The sequence below is a fragment of the Porites lutea genome, chromosome 9, assembly GCF_958299795.1.
Source record: "Porites lutea chromosome 9, jaPorLute2.1, whole genome shotgun sequence".
Lineage (NCBI taxonomy): Eukaryota > Metazoa > Cnidaria > Anthozoa > Scleractinia > Poritidae > Porites > Porites lutea.
The window spans coordinates 22,251,970-22,267,904 of NC_133209.1; the positions used below are offsets into that span (position 1 = coordinate 22,251,970).

A 15,935-nucleotide genomic window follows, 5' to 3' on the forward strand; every position below is an offset into this window, starting at 1 on the left:
AGCATTACGAGAGAGTACTGATTGGCAGCTTTGATAGACTCGTAAAATAAAAGTACATGCACTTTGAGCTGAAACGTGAGCAGCATTATTTGGAAGCTTAGCTCAATAGCAGGTCACACTGTAGGGTCTCAGTATCAGATTTTAAGGTTGAAGCCACACGGTAGAAGATGACTAACCTCTTGTTATAACAATACTACTCAAAAGAACGTCATAAATAATAGTATTAGCCGTTGTCAACATACTGAACGAGATAGAGGGAACTGACTTGTTTTGGTCCTGATTTTTTTGACGGACACCAGGCGACAAACTCAAAACTCATACAAAACGTTTTCGTAGAAAAGTCGAAAATGACCGACAGTAGTTTAGTCATCGAAATGTCATCATCGATAGCATGCTCTATTAGTTACATATTAAAATGTCTTTTTTTTCTGTTTTGACGCAAGGTTTTTGCATGGGGTGACAATGACCACGGTCAACAAGGGAATGGTACGACAACGGTAAATCGCCGCCCACAGCTGGTCTTAGGACTAGAAGATTTTAGAATCAATCGAGTTGCGTGTGGCTCCTCTCATAGTATGGCCTGGGCCGAGTCTGACTTCCCGGCGCCCGCAACGCACGAGCCTGTCATGTTTCCTACTTCCCGAGATCCACTGGGGGCGTCTTGCCTCAGCCCAGACTCCCAAGAGCAGAGTGCTGCAGCCGAAGCAGAAAGCAACGAGTATGGGGAACACAGACACAGACCTTCTTTGGCAAAAATCGTGCTTTCGCTTAATTCTAATTACGAACGCCAGCAGGCGCTTGGCCACATTTTGACTGCCCTGCAAATTATTTACTCGCGTGATGCTGTAGTTCGATCGCTTATGGATCCGCATTCCTTCATTCGAGGCGACTCCAAACCTTCAGATACAGATGATGACGCCGTGTCCTTGGGTTCTGGTTCGGAAGCCTCCCTCGATGACGCTACCTTAACAGCAGTGGCGAGTTGTTCTCGGAAGTCGTTTATCGATGGAGTGGACGAGTTCACCATCAGCCTTGGTCAAGATGACTCGCGACTTCTGGTGGAGCTGTTGAAGCTTGCTGTAGCTGATAGAGCTGGTGAAAACGGTAGAGAGGTGTTGTCTGAAGTCCTAAGGGCTTTGGCACAAACAAAACCAGAAGTGAGTCATTCATTGATAACGTAATTTAACCGCGAAATCTGACCCCTGTTATAGAACCCTTAAGGGCCCTCAGAGCTGAAAACAGGCAAGCAAAAACAAAAAACAGATTTACTGACTCTTTTCGTACATAGCTGATTCAATAAAGGTTGCTTTGGGTACTGGGAATTAACAATAGTTGGCCATTGGCCATTTGGGCATACGGAACTCACTGCCGTTATTTGCTTCAGTGAACACCAATCAATATGTGCCCACTGCGCAATAGGCCATTTTACAGTTGTGGGCTTGGTGTCCTAGCCTTTTAGTGAACGTGAGGCTGAGGGTGACCTTGTTTTGATACAGACCTCCTTCCTTTTCTAATGTAAATTTTGCTTAAAAAATACTATTTAGAATAACAAAAACATGATTTACATAATAAAGCAAGCAGGGTTGTATCAAAACAAGGTCAACTCCAGCCTCATTTCCAACTGTAACTGAAAATGGGCTATTCCCAATGTCCGAAGCAACCTTTCTTGAATTAGCTTTATGTTCGCATTCCCCGCCATTCTAAGTGTCCGCTACAGTATTGCTTCAGGAAATTGTGATGAAAACTACTACTTTGACTTGCAGATAGCTTCGATGCTTCTTGAGCTGTGCATCACAGAGCTAGAGGACGTGGCCACAGATAACAGCAGCATACACAGTAACTTCCAACCCGTGGTACAGGAGAGTAGCCATCCGTACACAGACGATACTAACACCACTGGAGTGGTCAAGATACCAGGGGCGGAGGGACTCAGAGTCGAATTTGACAAACAAAGTTCAACTGAGAGAAGGTAACTTCCAAGCTACCTTCATTTCCTCAGCTGTGTTGTAAATATTTAAAAATTATTGAATGAGGCTGAGTAAGAATCGAGAAGATCGATGCAGAAAGAGAAGGGTACATAAAAGCCTCCGAGATCTGCACAACTCTTCATATCATATAAAGGCCGATCAATGTTACTGTTATTATTTTATTGTTATTGTTATTTTTATTTTTTTTTTATCATTCATTCAAAATATTTCTAAGTTCTTAACATCCTTACCTCCTTCTAGACTCGTATTCTTGTATTAGTTTAGTTCAGTTTTAGTTTGTAGTTCTGCTATTTCGTCTTCGGACGGCCGTGGTGCCTTCCGCCATTTTCTTGATTTCTGAGCTCATCAAAACAGCTAGGTTACCGCGCCGCTTCCCGGAAGCAAACTTGCGATCGTATATTTTTGGCAATATACCGTCGTGTCGATAGTATATTTCCGCATCTTTCAACTTTGGTCAGCGCCAGCTGGTCATGAAGAATCCCCTGGGGTATTATAGCCAATCAGAAATGGCAAAATAATTTGAATGAGATGGAACCAGTTTTACCACTGAAAGGATGTTTGACACCATATAGAACAAGTCGAGCCTAGCCACAACGTTCATGCCATCTTAGGGGGTCCCATCCCTGAAGTCCTTTACCTTCTAGCGCATATCCTGTCTTTTTGACAGATTCCATTTAATGGTGCGACTGTTCGATTATAGATCACAAGTGTCCTCAAAATGTTAAGAACCTTCGGATTTCTGATCGACTCGACGGAAATACCGCAAAGACAAACATGAACAGAAAATACGCCTTGTGCACTTGTTAAACCTTTTCCAAGGCGTTTAATTTTACGCCCCGTCCGGAATAATCTCGTATCATGTGAGAACAGTTAAAAGACCGTTCACAAAACAAAAAAAAAAACGATTCTTCTGTCACATGGTCATGACCAATCATCGCCTAGGTAGTATTCGGTTCATAGGATTACCACTAATAACGAAATGTTTCTTTCAGGCATGATCCGCTAACCATTATGGACAGCACTGGACGTGTTGTCTCTGTTCGTTCTGGCCGTGAGTGGTCTGATTGGTCGAGTGAACTGCGCATGAGTGGAGACGAACTCCGCTGGAAGTTTGTCAGTGACAGCTCAGTAAATGGTTGGGGCTGGCGTTTCACAGTGTATCCAATCCCCCCAGCTGCCGCTCCTTGTGACGTATTATCGGACAGAGCCTTGCAGTCGAGGCCTTCTATTGACTTGGCTCGCTGTCTTCTGGGTAAGAACGTTTTTTTTTTGTAGTAGACTCTCTCTCAATTCTAGCAACTCAGTCTTATAATGCAGGCTTGCTCGAGGTCGGTAAATTAAGCTCTAAGTCAACTTATGATCTGATATTATTAGAAAATTAGCATCGCTCCTTTTTTTAAACGTGTGTCTTTTATTGACTGCCATAAAATTCGTACTGGTTATTTCACGTGGCAGGATTACCTTAGTCGGCAGAGTGCTTGAATGCAGAGCGGGAGGTCGCGGGTTCAATTCCCGGGGCCGGACCAATACTCAGGGTCTTAAAGTAACTGAGAAATAAAGGTACTGTCTTGCCCTGCAAGCGGCTAGAGCTTCGCGTGGCTCGGATAATCACGTGAAATGGCGGTCTCGTCTCCAGTTGGAGATGTAAAATATAGTGTCCCCAATTAGTACTTCCGTCCTAAATACATTGACACTCAAATAAAGGGCATTTTTATTATTTATTTTTATACTTGACTCTCTGAAGATTAAATAAATTGACTCTGTGGAGTATCAATTACAGAGTTACAACGGTTATTATTGCATGTGTTATGAAGTAGTCTTGTGGTTATTTTTGATATTATTATCATAAGGATTTTTGATGACAGTTCTGTTTGTTCTTTGTTCTTCTCGTGATTTAAGTTTCGTTATGTTTGGGTTTGAGAATCAAGGTTAACCAATATATGCGTTAACAGGTTTTTGAGTGTTATTACTTTTTTAATGGGTTTGTCGACAGAAGTGTCATCAAGCTTGGGGTTTAATTAAGTTTGATTGTCAGTTTTCAAGTGGGTACGTTTTGGGACTATTGCTGACCTTGATTATTACCTACATCAGAGTTCCTGTTTTGGTTTAAGGTTTAGCCTCGTGGATTTAGCTGTCGAGCTTTCATTGGTTCTCTTGTAGGATTGTTTATTCCACTTTTGTTAACAACGGGAAATTCGTTAGAAGTCATTCGGAATAGCTTTCGTAACTCTCATGATCAGCAAGCCTAAACGTACCTGCGTTATGCTTATATAAGTTGTATAGTTGGATGGTTAGTAGAGAGTGATTAGCTGTTGTAAGAAACTGAGCTGTAGACGTTTGTGTTGCCGCCAGTAATTAAAGGAAGAAAGTATCAAAGCTTTGTCAGAGTCCTGGAGTACTCTCGCTAGAGGAGCTGTCCCCGTCGAAGAAACCCCTAACACATGGCTGCTTCCGCGAGTGGGAAAGATGAGTCCTGTTTTCTGATTGGCTACTGCACCCAAGTAAACTAGATGGGCCGCCCTTGCCCGTTCTGGACTTCCCGCTATTCTCTCGTTCGCTTGATAAATCTTTCATTGTCCAAGCTGGTTCTGTTTAGATGATTTGATACTGGCGTCGTTCTTTTTTCGTGTCGTTGCAAAATCCATCGCTGCTTAATCTCTGTAGTAGAATATTCTGCCTAACTCATACGTTAAGGACATTTTTGTAGAGACACTTTATTGTAAAGTTGGATGAGTTGCTCAACCGCTGTGTGTGTCGGCGATCACCCAAAATTGACCCCCAACAGATATTTCAGGTATTAAAACTGATTTAATCAGTACTTGACAAAACAACATGATGTTTTGATTTTCTGCAGATTTTAAACTGGAAACGCTTGGCGATACAGCCCAGATCCCTCGCCTGGCTTCATCGTTATCCGCATGTGCACAACTCAACACTCTCTCCGCTGGCCAAAGAACGTGGGCGCTAAGCCGGTTGAGAAAACTTGTGCTGTCAGAAGTGGGACCATCGATTGACGTACCCAGCCTTTTCGGATACAACCTCACGTACGATCAACCACTCATTAAACTAAAGCAGAACAGTGACCAGCGTATGAGCACGGTAGGTAGTGGTGACTAACCCTTGCATTCCAAAAAGTATCCCATTCCAGCCTTGATAATAATATTAAGCTAGAGGTAATCATTGATTACGGATCCGCGTTGGTCACTTACGGAAAACTTACGGAAACGAAATCAAGTCGAAAGGAGTCCAGTTTCCCTGCCGAGGTGCCCCTGATAAAATTAATAGGGGCAACTTATTTGTAGTTGCCCGTGATAGCTCGAAGATTTCTGCCTAAGTGCCACAGGAACACCAGATTAAGATGTTTCTGACGAGCGCGATTAGAAGCACCACCCAGATCTCAGTAGTGATTCGTCCTATGGAATTTCTGCGTTTGCTTCTCGGATGTCATTTCGCGTGGATCGCATTGATGGCGTCGCGAAATGTCGACTGTTTTCTCAGACCAACTTTTAAATACGGAAACATTTGGTACATTCAATTGGCAAAGGTCCAGTGACCATTTGGACTGATTTCCATTGGTTTTGCTCCTTGCTTGGGCTTATATGTTCCTTCTTAACAGGCATGACAGCGTCATTTTAGTACTACCACCTTTTCGTTTTTCCTTTCATATTTAAATTTGGCAATCCCAGCGAGGTTTACAAAACTAGAAAGCAAACGCTGAAGGATTCTGGTCATAGTGGTAAAATGACGTCACCGTGCAAATGGCGTATTACATTTCATATGGCTCGAGCTGACGTTCGACCAAACTGTACTGAAATGAAACTGAACTTATTTAGATTATCACATTGATTCAAATACAGTCAACGCGGACTCCAAACGAACAGACCCACATGTTCACTTTGCAGAATTGTTCGTATTCTAAAGCACAACGGCTCTTAAGTACAACGGAACAGTCCTTTAATAGAAAGGTGTTTCGTATCTCTAGGACCAACTGTACAGTCCGTAATACAGATGTGTCTCTACTACACAACAATCTCGTATACTTTTTTGAGTAACGTCGTTCTATAACATAATAATGTAATTTACTAGATGTTGGGTGTTCTTGGGCGTGTGTTGGAAAGGCTCTTGATTCTTATTTATTTCCTCAGGCTGTTGCGTCCTCGGCACTGGGAAAACTAATCCGAGGACTTCCGGACACTTTACGAAGACAGTACGAGTACGAGGAACAGCTTGTCAGAGGAGGCAAACACCTTTTTCATAGCGACTTTTTCAAAGTGAGTTATTGTCTTCGATATGTGAGAGTTGTGTCGTATGTACCGTAAAGGTGGTGATCCTGTTTATAAAAAGACAAATCGATTATCTCATTTAGTAGAAGTTAACAAGCAGGCAAAATTACGGCAGGTGTAAGTATTTTTTATTCAGTTTTCTCATTGCCTTGTTTTGTTCTTCCACAGGTTCTTGTCGCGTTTGCCTGTGACCTTGGCCTCGATGCTCTTCCATGTTGTGCGGACGGGCACGAGTGGGCCTGGTTCAGACGTTTCTGCGTTGCTTCGCGAGTTGCACAATCGCTGGAGTTAAGGACACCTCTTCCGTCCGACTTTCAGATGGAAGTCAAGGAGAAAATTTCAGAAATGGTTCAGGATAGCGACGAAGGCGCCGAAAACTATACAGACCACAAGATGTTTAGACGAGAACATGACGAACAACTTCTATTGTGGCTTAACCAGTGAGTGTATTTTGCGAATCGAAATCCTTCTTGTCTGAGAGAGAAAAAGGTCGTGTGAAATGCTTTTACTGATTATTTGTCTTAGTGTACTGTTCCTGTATATTCATTAACAAAGTTGCGAGCGAAAAATTTGTTTGCTCTTTAGATTGGAGGGGAATGAAACTCGTTTTATTATTCATTTGGTAGTTTAGGCAAAGGTACTACACTAGAAATACTACATACTGGTAATAAACAAATGTTAGGGAGTGCAGGAGAGATCGATGCACATGATTATGCTCCAAAGTTTTGCTTTGCATAATAGAAGTTTAAAGCACGCGTGATCAGATTACGAGTGATAGCACAATCAAACCCGCGTGATTAGACTGCGTACAATACATGCCATTCATTCTTAGTGGAAGTCCAAACAAATGCTGGTTACATACGTGCCGAGCATGTGTGACAGCAACCTGGAGATTAGCCTTGCATTGCGTTTGCGACAACGGTTGCGGCGGATCAAAGTACTTTAAAGTAGAACCACGAGAGTCTAAATCACAAGGCTAAAGTGTTTCCTTGTAATTGGAAACCAGATTTTGAAAGATCCATTCTAGTCACTAACTTCTAGCTTGTCTGGTGTTCAGACGCCCCTCAGATTGGACGGTAACCTGGGGTGGAAGTGGAACTATTTACGGCTGGGGGCACAATCACCGCGGTCAGCTCGGCGGGATTGAGGGCGGAAAGGTCAAGTTTCCACAGCCCTGTGAGGCCCTCAGTGCTATAAGGCCTGTTCAAATTGTTGGAGGAGAGCAAACTCTTTTTGCAGTTACAGCAGATGGAAAGGTTTGTGCTGTTGGAGTCGCATTTTACGTCCTAAATATTTGTACAGTCAACTCCCTCTAAGACGGACACCTCTGGGACCAGCAGTAAGTGTCCGTCTTAGAGAGATGTCCGTGTTATAGAGAGTCAAATAAAGGGAGTAAACAAAGGCAGGGACCAACTCTAGTTGTCCGTTTTAGGGAGGTGTCCGTCTTATAGAGGTGTCTGTTGAGAGAGAGTCGACTGTATTTTTTGTTTACATAAGCACTCAGACCACGTTTTGGGCTTTTTATGGTGCTCCTAAATCTGTGAGTTGGTTAGCTATTGCGTTGTCGTATAGCTTTCATTCTGCTTCTTTTCAGTCGTTTATACTTAAGCATTTAGAAATCGCATCGGTCCACAATGCTCTAAAACTGCCGGAATTCTCAAGAACATGGGAAGCACCTGGGAGCCATTACCTCTAGCGTTTGTTAACTGTATCTGGCAAATTAAGTTGGAAACGTCTCAGATTAAACATTACTCTTTACCATTTCTTTGTAGGTATACGCCACCGGTTACGGACACGGTGGTCGTCTGGGACTTGGCGGAACAGACACGGTGACGTCAGTGCGGTTAATAGAATCCTTGCAACACGTGGTCATCAAAAAGGTTGCAGTGCATTCTGGAGGCAAGCACGCCATAGCACTGTCCGTGGACGGTGGTGTTTACTCTTGGGGAGAAGGGGATGACGGCAAACTTGGGCATGGTAGCCGGAAGTAAGTACTTTTATTAGTTAAACTCACGGTTCCTTATTTCTGATTGAAGAAATTTCCCTTTGCCTGTCAGTTTAGAAGCGGTCATTTGAAATGATAAGTACTCATTTCGCTGGTACGAGGTCTGAGACCAAAAGTATATATATATATCTTCACAAACTAGTCGAACTGGCCAAAATCCGTACTGCTTTGCATCGTTAAAGGTATGTTTTGTAATTCTAAGTGAATGTGAGGTTCACCGCGGTTGATTTTGCTTTACAAAAAGCTTTTTGACTGTTGGTTTACTTTGGACAACTTTTCTTTCTCTTTATGCCGTTTTAATGTCTGCGTTATTCCAATCTGTTGACATGTCCATTTGACTGCATGGAGTGTGTCTGTTTGTATATTGTGTTCGGTGTTTTTGTTTCCCCATTTTGCCTCGTTGTTTGTTTGTATGTTTGTTCGTCCCAGTAAATATTAAGTGCTGTTGAGGTTTAGCTGTTGTCAGTACTGGGCTAATTACTCTATTTTGGTATCAGAAGTTTTTTGGGGGGGGGCTTATTACTTCGTGTAAACATTCCACACAGTAGTCATTTAACAAATGCCTCAATTTTTCTAGCTCTTGTGATCGTCCACGTGTTATTGAAGCTCTCCGAGGCAAAGCACTAGTAGACATCGCCTGTGGTGGATCCCACAGCGCTTGCATCACAAGCAACGGAGAGTTGTACACTTGGGGTAAGGGAAGATACGGAAGACTAGGCCACGGTGACAGTGAAGACCAGCTACTGCCAAAAGTGGTGGAGGCACTTCGCGGACATCGTGTCATAGACGTGGCATGCGGAAGCGGAGACGCGCAGACGCTGTGTTTGACGGACAATGACTGTGTTTGGTCTTGGGGAGACGGGGATTATGGCAAGCTCGGTCGCGGGGGAAGTGATGGGTGTAAGATTCCTATGAAGGTTGATTCACTCATGAGGGCTGGTGTGTGTAAAGTTGAGTGCGGTTCGCAATTCTCTGTAGCTCTGACCAAGTCTGGTGCAGTGTACACGTGGTAAGTGATGAACTTACTATTACAGTTACAAAGGGGCCATGACTACCATACTGTATTTATTAGCTAGTATGGTGTTCCTTGAATGTCCTTACAAGCTGCAGTAGAACCTCGATAACTTGGACTCCGATAACTCGAATTCCCCGCTAATTCGAACTTAGTCCCATTTCCCTTGGATCTCACCCCACTTTTCAGTCATTTTTACTCGATTAACTCGAATTCCCCGCCAGCTCGAACTAAAATTCCTTTCCCTTGATAAAAATTTCACTGAAATTTACCCCCAATATCTCTACTTCTGGTTATTGTAACTCCACTCAGATGCCATCCCATTAGCTCTTCATGTCGTATAAATATGTTGTGGTTCAATTTTATCCTTGGTTTAAATTTTATTTCCCTTTGTTTTGGGGGATGGTAATGTATGGTAACGAGTTTAAAACAAAAGGAAATAAAAATTAAACCAAGGATAAAATTGACCCACAACATATACAATCGGTTAAACACTAAAACTAACACTACAGTAATTTGGTGCAACAAATATATCACGTTTTTTCTTAAAAATGTGTAATCATGTTGCCTTTTCAAAAGAAATAGGTAAATTTGCACTGTACTATACAATGAAGTGCTAAAAATTAGTAACTATCAATTATCAACCTAGCTTATTGAGCGTTCGTGTTTTACTTTTTCCCTTGCCTCTTTGTTTGTTTGCTTGCTAATTTCTTTCATTTTGATCATTGTAAAACTGGGCGTTACTCTTGACTATTCCCTTTAAGCCCTTGTACAGTAGGTCTTTTTTACTTTGTGCAGGGGTAAAGGAGATTACTACCGCCTCGGTCACGGCTCAGATGATCATGTGAGACGCCCAAAAAGGGTGGCAGCGTTACAAAACAAGAAAGTCATCGCCATAGCAACAGGCTCTTTGCACTGTGTGGCGTGTACCGACACAGGTGAGGTGTACACGTGGGGTGACAATGACGAGGGACAGTTAGGAGATGGTTCCACCAACGCTATTCAAAGACCAAGGCTGGTCACAGCTTTGCAGGTGGGAATTCTTTACTAGTTCAATAGAGAGGAGAAGTTGTTACGTGACTTTGCCACGGTAGCAAAATTTCTGGACAACAACAAACCGAAAACATCACTTAAAAAGCGAATTCGCACTGTCTAAAACTTCGACGATCTTACTGAATTTGTCAAGGCGGCATTTTGTGGGGTTAAATCCGAAAGGACCGTATCTAAGTTTAAAAAAGAAAGGGAAAATTTTGCTTTTTGGTCATCTACCTCGTAAAGCGGGTGCGTGAAATTAAGAAGTATTACGTCGCAGTCGTGCAACGCGAGACGGCCAAGAGACGTACAAAAAAGCGTGATTCACGTGCACAGTTGTTGTTTTGCTGTTATAAACCTTTGCGTTTTTCCAGTTCTCTTTGCCTTCGCTTCCTATTGTCGTGATCCAGAAATTTTGCTACTATGGTAACGTGACGACACACTTCTCTCAATTTCCATTCAAATAGTATCGAAAAATTTTTCATTGTGTTTCTAGCCCAGGTAATATGACGAAAATTTCGTACGTTTCTCATACACTTTGATTAGTTTCGAAAACCGTCTATTACCTGCATAATATGGACGCTAGAGAGAGAAATCCAAAGGTCCGCATCATATTGTAAACGTTAAATATGTATGAGGACTGTTATTTTCGGGAACATTGAGAAAACTATTTTAATAGAAATGTATCCGTATTATGGAGGGTCCAACTGAAGCGCGTAAGTCTCTAAGTCGGTCACGGTTAGTCGCGGCAATGATTGACGGTCTAAGTAAGATGTTCGCCTTAATGGGAGTTTAAGCGAGTGACTAAAATGGTTGGGATCCTTTTATGGTGTCCGCTTAACGGCGAGTGGGAGGGGTGGGGGGGGGGGGCAGGGGGCTGTGCATTTAAATAGAGTTAAATGAGTCAGTGACTGTGACAAATGTCATGCAACTTTAACATTTTTTGTTACCCTTGTGTCTGTTGTTTTGTCAGTTCTTATTTTAATATCCTTGTTTTACAATTCCTTTCCTTCTCAGGGTAAAAAGACAAATCGTGTGGCATGTGGCTCGGCTCACACGATCGCTTGGTCCACCACTAAACCCGCCAATGCCGGTCGCCTTCCCAGGGAAGTCCCGATGGAGTATAACCATCTACAGTCAATCTTCCTGGGAACTCTTCGAAATCGCCTCATGCTTCTTCACCACTTCTCAGATCTCGTGTGTTCCTCGCTCGCCATGTTTGATCTGCAACCCCGACTAAAGGAACATGCTGGTCAGGAACCACTGGTAGCGCTTGATTCGTTGAGAGGTGTATTGATACCATCGGGCAAGGTGGGGACCGAGGCTATGGGTGCTTTCCATAGTCAGAACTGGCCGGCTAGACCGGTTGATTTGAAAATGGAATATTAGTTCTTTTTTTGAAATTTTTACTAAAACCCGGCATCACATCCGTGGGTACTATTCAGAATAAGCTGATCTGGCTGGATAGTATTGATTAACAGTAGGATTTTCCTTACGATTGAACTGGTGTGGTGCGCAGCCAGTTCTGACAAATGTAAGCGCCCTAGCTATAAAGACTTATTACTTGCATTCCACACATTACTATATACCGGAATTTCTCAATGACAAAAATGCCATAAAAATGCAGAAGTTCCCCCCCACGGACCTGCGGGGCCCACTAAGCCGGAGCTAAGCCCGGTTTATGTAGCATGAGACACCTAGGGATATTCCTTTCCCCTTCCGCTCCGGGATTCTGGTCGATCTCAGGATTGCCCACAGTAGTATGTGGTGGTTGCCCGCCCCAGTTGTTCAAAAGGTGGATAACGCTATCCACTGGTTTTCCTAATATTTATCTGCCTGGATAGTGGTTTATCCGTTGCATAGTGCTATCCAACGGTTGAACAACCCGGGCCTGGATTAAGAGAAACAGAGTGGAGAACAGTTTTTGGTCTAAAAATGAGGGACTTGAGCCGGGATCTACAGGTCCGAAGTTCGAGGTGTTAACGACTCGACCGCCACGCCCACACTAAAAGATGCCATGGTAACTAACATTTGGCGGGTTTTTCGCTAACTTTTCCTATCTAAATGCCTTTTCCCACTTGCCTTTTGTTACCAAGATAAAACTTTTGTATTTCATTCTGTAGAATCCCAGTGTTATTCTTTTGTCCGACAATTGTTCTTTATAACACTCACTTCGTCGTGACTGTTGTAGGAAGCAGCCTTCCGTAAAGTAGTTCAGACAACCATGGTTCGTGACCGACAGCATGGTCCTGTGATTGAACTAAACAGAATACAGGTAAATCCTTTAGTAACGTCAGCCTCGAATTACGTAGTGTCCTTCGTTTTTCGTAAATACACTTTCACATTTATTGGTAGAAAGCGTGAAGATTGCACCAAACAATTTCAAAAGCTTAAGAAACATTTTCATCATGTTTAATGAGTGTTTGGATGACACTGATGCAAGTCATACGCACATACACATCTTTCCTTTTTTGTTTTTCATCAAATGCAGCTCATTGTACAATTTAAGTACAACGTGTTTGTTGTACTGAACCCCATAATCCACCATATATTTCTATTAGAAGGCTAACCTGATCCGTCAGCATAATACATTTTTCTTTTAGATCAAAAAGTACAGATCCAAAGGTGGTCTTACTGGACCAGACGGCTCTAAATCGGTATTCGGTCAGGCCTGCTTTAAGATGAGTAACTTTGGTCCCGACAGCTTGTTCCTCCCGCATCGTGTTTGGAAGGTCAAGTTCATTGGCGAAAGTGTTGATGACTGTGGAGGTGGTTACTCGGAGTCCATCGCGGAAATGTGCGATGAGCTTCAAAATGGCTCTCTTCCGTTGCTGATTGTCACCCCTAATGGAAGAGAAGAGTCAGGAGCAAACAGAGATTGCTTTATTCTGAATCCTGACGCTCGCTCTCCTGTGCATCTGAGCATGTTCAAATTCCTGGGTGTGCTGATAGGAATTGCTATCAGGACAGGCAGCCCACTGAGCTTGAACCTCGCTGAACCTGTTTGGCAGCAGCTGGCTGGTAAGACATATTGCAGTGGAGTGTTAATAACGTCAACTCCAAATTTTTGTTGCATTTCTTAAGAGAGCTAGTCATTATCTATTAAAGAATCTAACTAAAGACCTAAGATATACGTGAACGCCAGCGTCCTTAAAGAAGTTCTTATAATCTTTGGCAAATTATTATATTTTTTTAGGGATGTCACTGCGAGTGACAGACCTGGCTGAAATCGACAAAGATTATGTGCCTGGTTTGATGTGCATCCGGGACATGGATGAGACGTTTGAAGCTATGGAGATGCCGTTCAGTACTCCTAGTGCCAGCGGTCAAGAAGTACAGCTGCATAATAAGGTTAAGAGAATCACGCTGGACAACAGAGAAGAATATGTTAGATTAGCACTTCATTACCGATTGCATGAGTTTGATGTACAGGTAAGTGTTGTTCTTGGTTTGGCTTCTAACTTTTATCTTGTCAGTCAGTTCTTGAGTCAGCAAATACGGTGATGTTGTTTTTCACGAAATGGTCGAAAAAATTCGAGCCTTTGATTTATACATTTTAAGTTATTTATCCCTTTGATATATGATGTATTATTTCAAATTTTGTGTTATTTTACAAAATGTTGGAAATAGAGCTGTAGATGGGTGTCAGTAGGTAAACGCCCCGTTTGTCAGTCGTTCTTTTGTTTCGTGTTTTTGTAGACCGCGACTTCGTCTCGCTCCTTAAAAGCAAAGAAAAAAACTAGTCGACACCTAGCCATCTTGACCCCACAATTTGTCAATAACGTCTGGAGCGTGTGAAGTAAAACGTTGTCCCCACAAATACGTTTAGATAGATGGTTTTACTTTTCCTCTCGATTTGACTTAATATGATGAATCTTTTCTACCATTAGGTATCGGCGGTTCGAGAAGGCATGGCACGAGTGGTCCCAGTCCCCTTGCTGTCTCTCTTTACCGGTCCTGAACTGGAGACAATGGTGTGTGGCAGTCCCGATATACCTTTGGACCTGTTAAAGTCCGTGGTGACGTATAAAGGGGTAGACGCTAGCGCTCCATTGGTTCGTTGGTTCTGGGATACACTAGAAAGTTTTTCCAACGCCGAGCGCTCGTTGTTTCTTCGGTTTGTTTGGGGGCGAACACGACTCCCGAGAACTATCGTGGATTTCCGAGGCAGGGACTTTGTATTTCAGGTAAGTGATCTTGCTTCGATACACCGGTCAAAGACAAGTCACAGCGAAGTTTTTGTCCAACATGGGCGATGTTTCTATTATTTCATACTCCCGTGAACCAATGGTGCCAAAGATGCCAAACTTTGGGACCTGTTGTGCTGTTGTGGGGGTTCGGCTAATTATGTAAGATTGTCAAAACAAGCGTGTTCTCCTGGGTATCTACCTTAAATAAACTCTGTAATGGCCTGGTGAAACACTGCACTGTTACAGACGCAATGAGCACATTTTGGTGTTGCGTTGTTTCGATTTGAAAACTTCTAAGAAGTGTTGAATTATCCACGACTTCCACAGACCCGCCGTCCATAGCAAGCTTTGTTGAGGTATGGGGATCCGATCAGGAAAGAAGAAAACTTCATATCTTTACTACGTGCTTCAGTTCTCATGCCTATTGTGGGTTTAACGTAATAAAACTATTGCATATAAATGTGTTTCCAGGTACTTGACAAATACTCGCCCCCAGACCACTACCTACCGGAGTCGTACACCTGCTTTTTCCTTCTTAAGATGCCTCGGTACTCTTGTCAGAGAGTACTCTGCGAAAAGCTTAAGTATGCCATCCATTTTTGCAAGTCCATCGACTCAGACGACTACGCCAGGATCGACCTAACTGGAGAGCAAGCTGAGGAGTATGATACTGACGTTGAGGCGTTCTAGAAAATACCGTCACGGGGACTTCTTTTGTCCCTGGGAGACCAGAGGACGTGACATCTTACATTTCACGTGATTAGCATCCAGAGTCCACGTGCTATCTGGTAAACCGTCGCACTGAAAAATATTTTGTCTGTAGGGTAACTGCTAAATTAGTGAGTGTTTCAAGGTGTGGCGGGTTTTACCTTCACCACGACTCAGAGAAGCGACAACGACAGTTCCTGTAATACTTGTTGTTGTATTTCAAGGTCCGCTGATCAAAGTTTCTGCAGGCACCCGTATGTGCAGTCGTTATTACATATTTAAGTTGTGGGTATCCTCGCTTCACAACATTGGCAAAAGACTGATAATTGTATCTATAAATATTGAAAAAAATAATGTCTTATAGGCGAAAATCGGCTTTGTCCCTCTAATTTTAAATAGACTGTAGAATTTCGATAATAGTGTGGTTCGCTTAGAAATAAATTATCTTGTCTTTCAAATATTTTTAGACTCAGTAACGGTGACTAAGAGAATTGTTAATTTATTTGTATTACTGAATTGTGCGTTGCTGGCAAAATATGAGAATCATTTTTTTTATCAAGTGTAAAACTGATTAAAGTTGATGACGTTGGTCAACTGATTCTAGTGAAATTGATGAGAGGCGACGGCATACTGATTAAAGAGAGACCATCAAGGCATCAAAGGGAGGCAAAAACAAAACAAAAGTTAAGTCGTCTGTTTGTGAAGTACTGAAAACCA

General features: G+C 42.7%; 1 protein-coding gene across 1 annotated transcript in view; it reads left to right on the top strand.

Annotated features, from left to right (window-relative positions):
• The window catches only part of LOC140948106 (E3 ubiquitin-protein ligase HERC2-like), a 54,300-nt gene extending 38,624 nt beyond the window's left edge, over nt 1–15,676 (top strand). The window contains exons 43-58 of the mRNA XM_073397333.1: nt 444–1,157; nt 1,764–1,969; nt 2,981–3,240; nt 4,843–5,087; nt 6,134–6,259; nt 6,440–6,711; nt 7,329–7,527; nt 8,044–8,258; nt 8,854–9,285; nt 10,087–10,321; nt 11,338–11,631; nt 12,512–12,595; nt 12,924–13,341; nt 13,517–13,752; nt 14,211–14,507; nt 14,982–15,676. Of these exons, the coding sequence (XP_073253434.1) occupies nt 444–1,157; nt 1,764–1,969; nt 2,981–3,240; nt 4,843–5,087; nt 6,134–6,259; nt 6,440–6,711; nt 7,329–7,527; nt 8,044–8,258; nt 8,854–9,285; nt 10,087–10,321; nt 11,338–11,631; nt 12,512–12,595; nt 12,924–13,341; nt 13,517–13,752; nt 14,211–14,507; nt 14,982–15,200 (4,452 nt within the window). The 3' untranslated portion in view covers nt 15,201–15,676. The remainder of the gene's footprint in view (nt 1–443; nt 1,158–1,763; nt 1,970–2,980; nt 3,241–4,842; nt 5,088–6,133; nt 6,260–6,439; nt 6,712–7,328; nt 7,528–8,043; nt 8,259–8,853; nt 9,286–10,086; nt 10,322–11,337; nt 11,632–12,511; nt 12,596–12,923; nt 13,342–13,516; nt 13,753–14,210; nt 14,508–14,981) is intronic.
• The last annotated feature ends 259 nt before the right edge of the window (nt 15,677–15,935 follow it).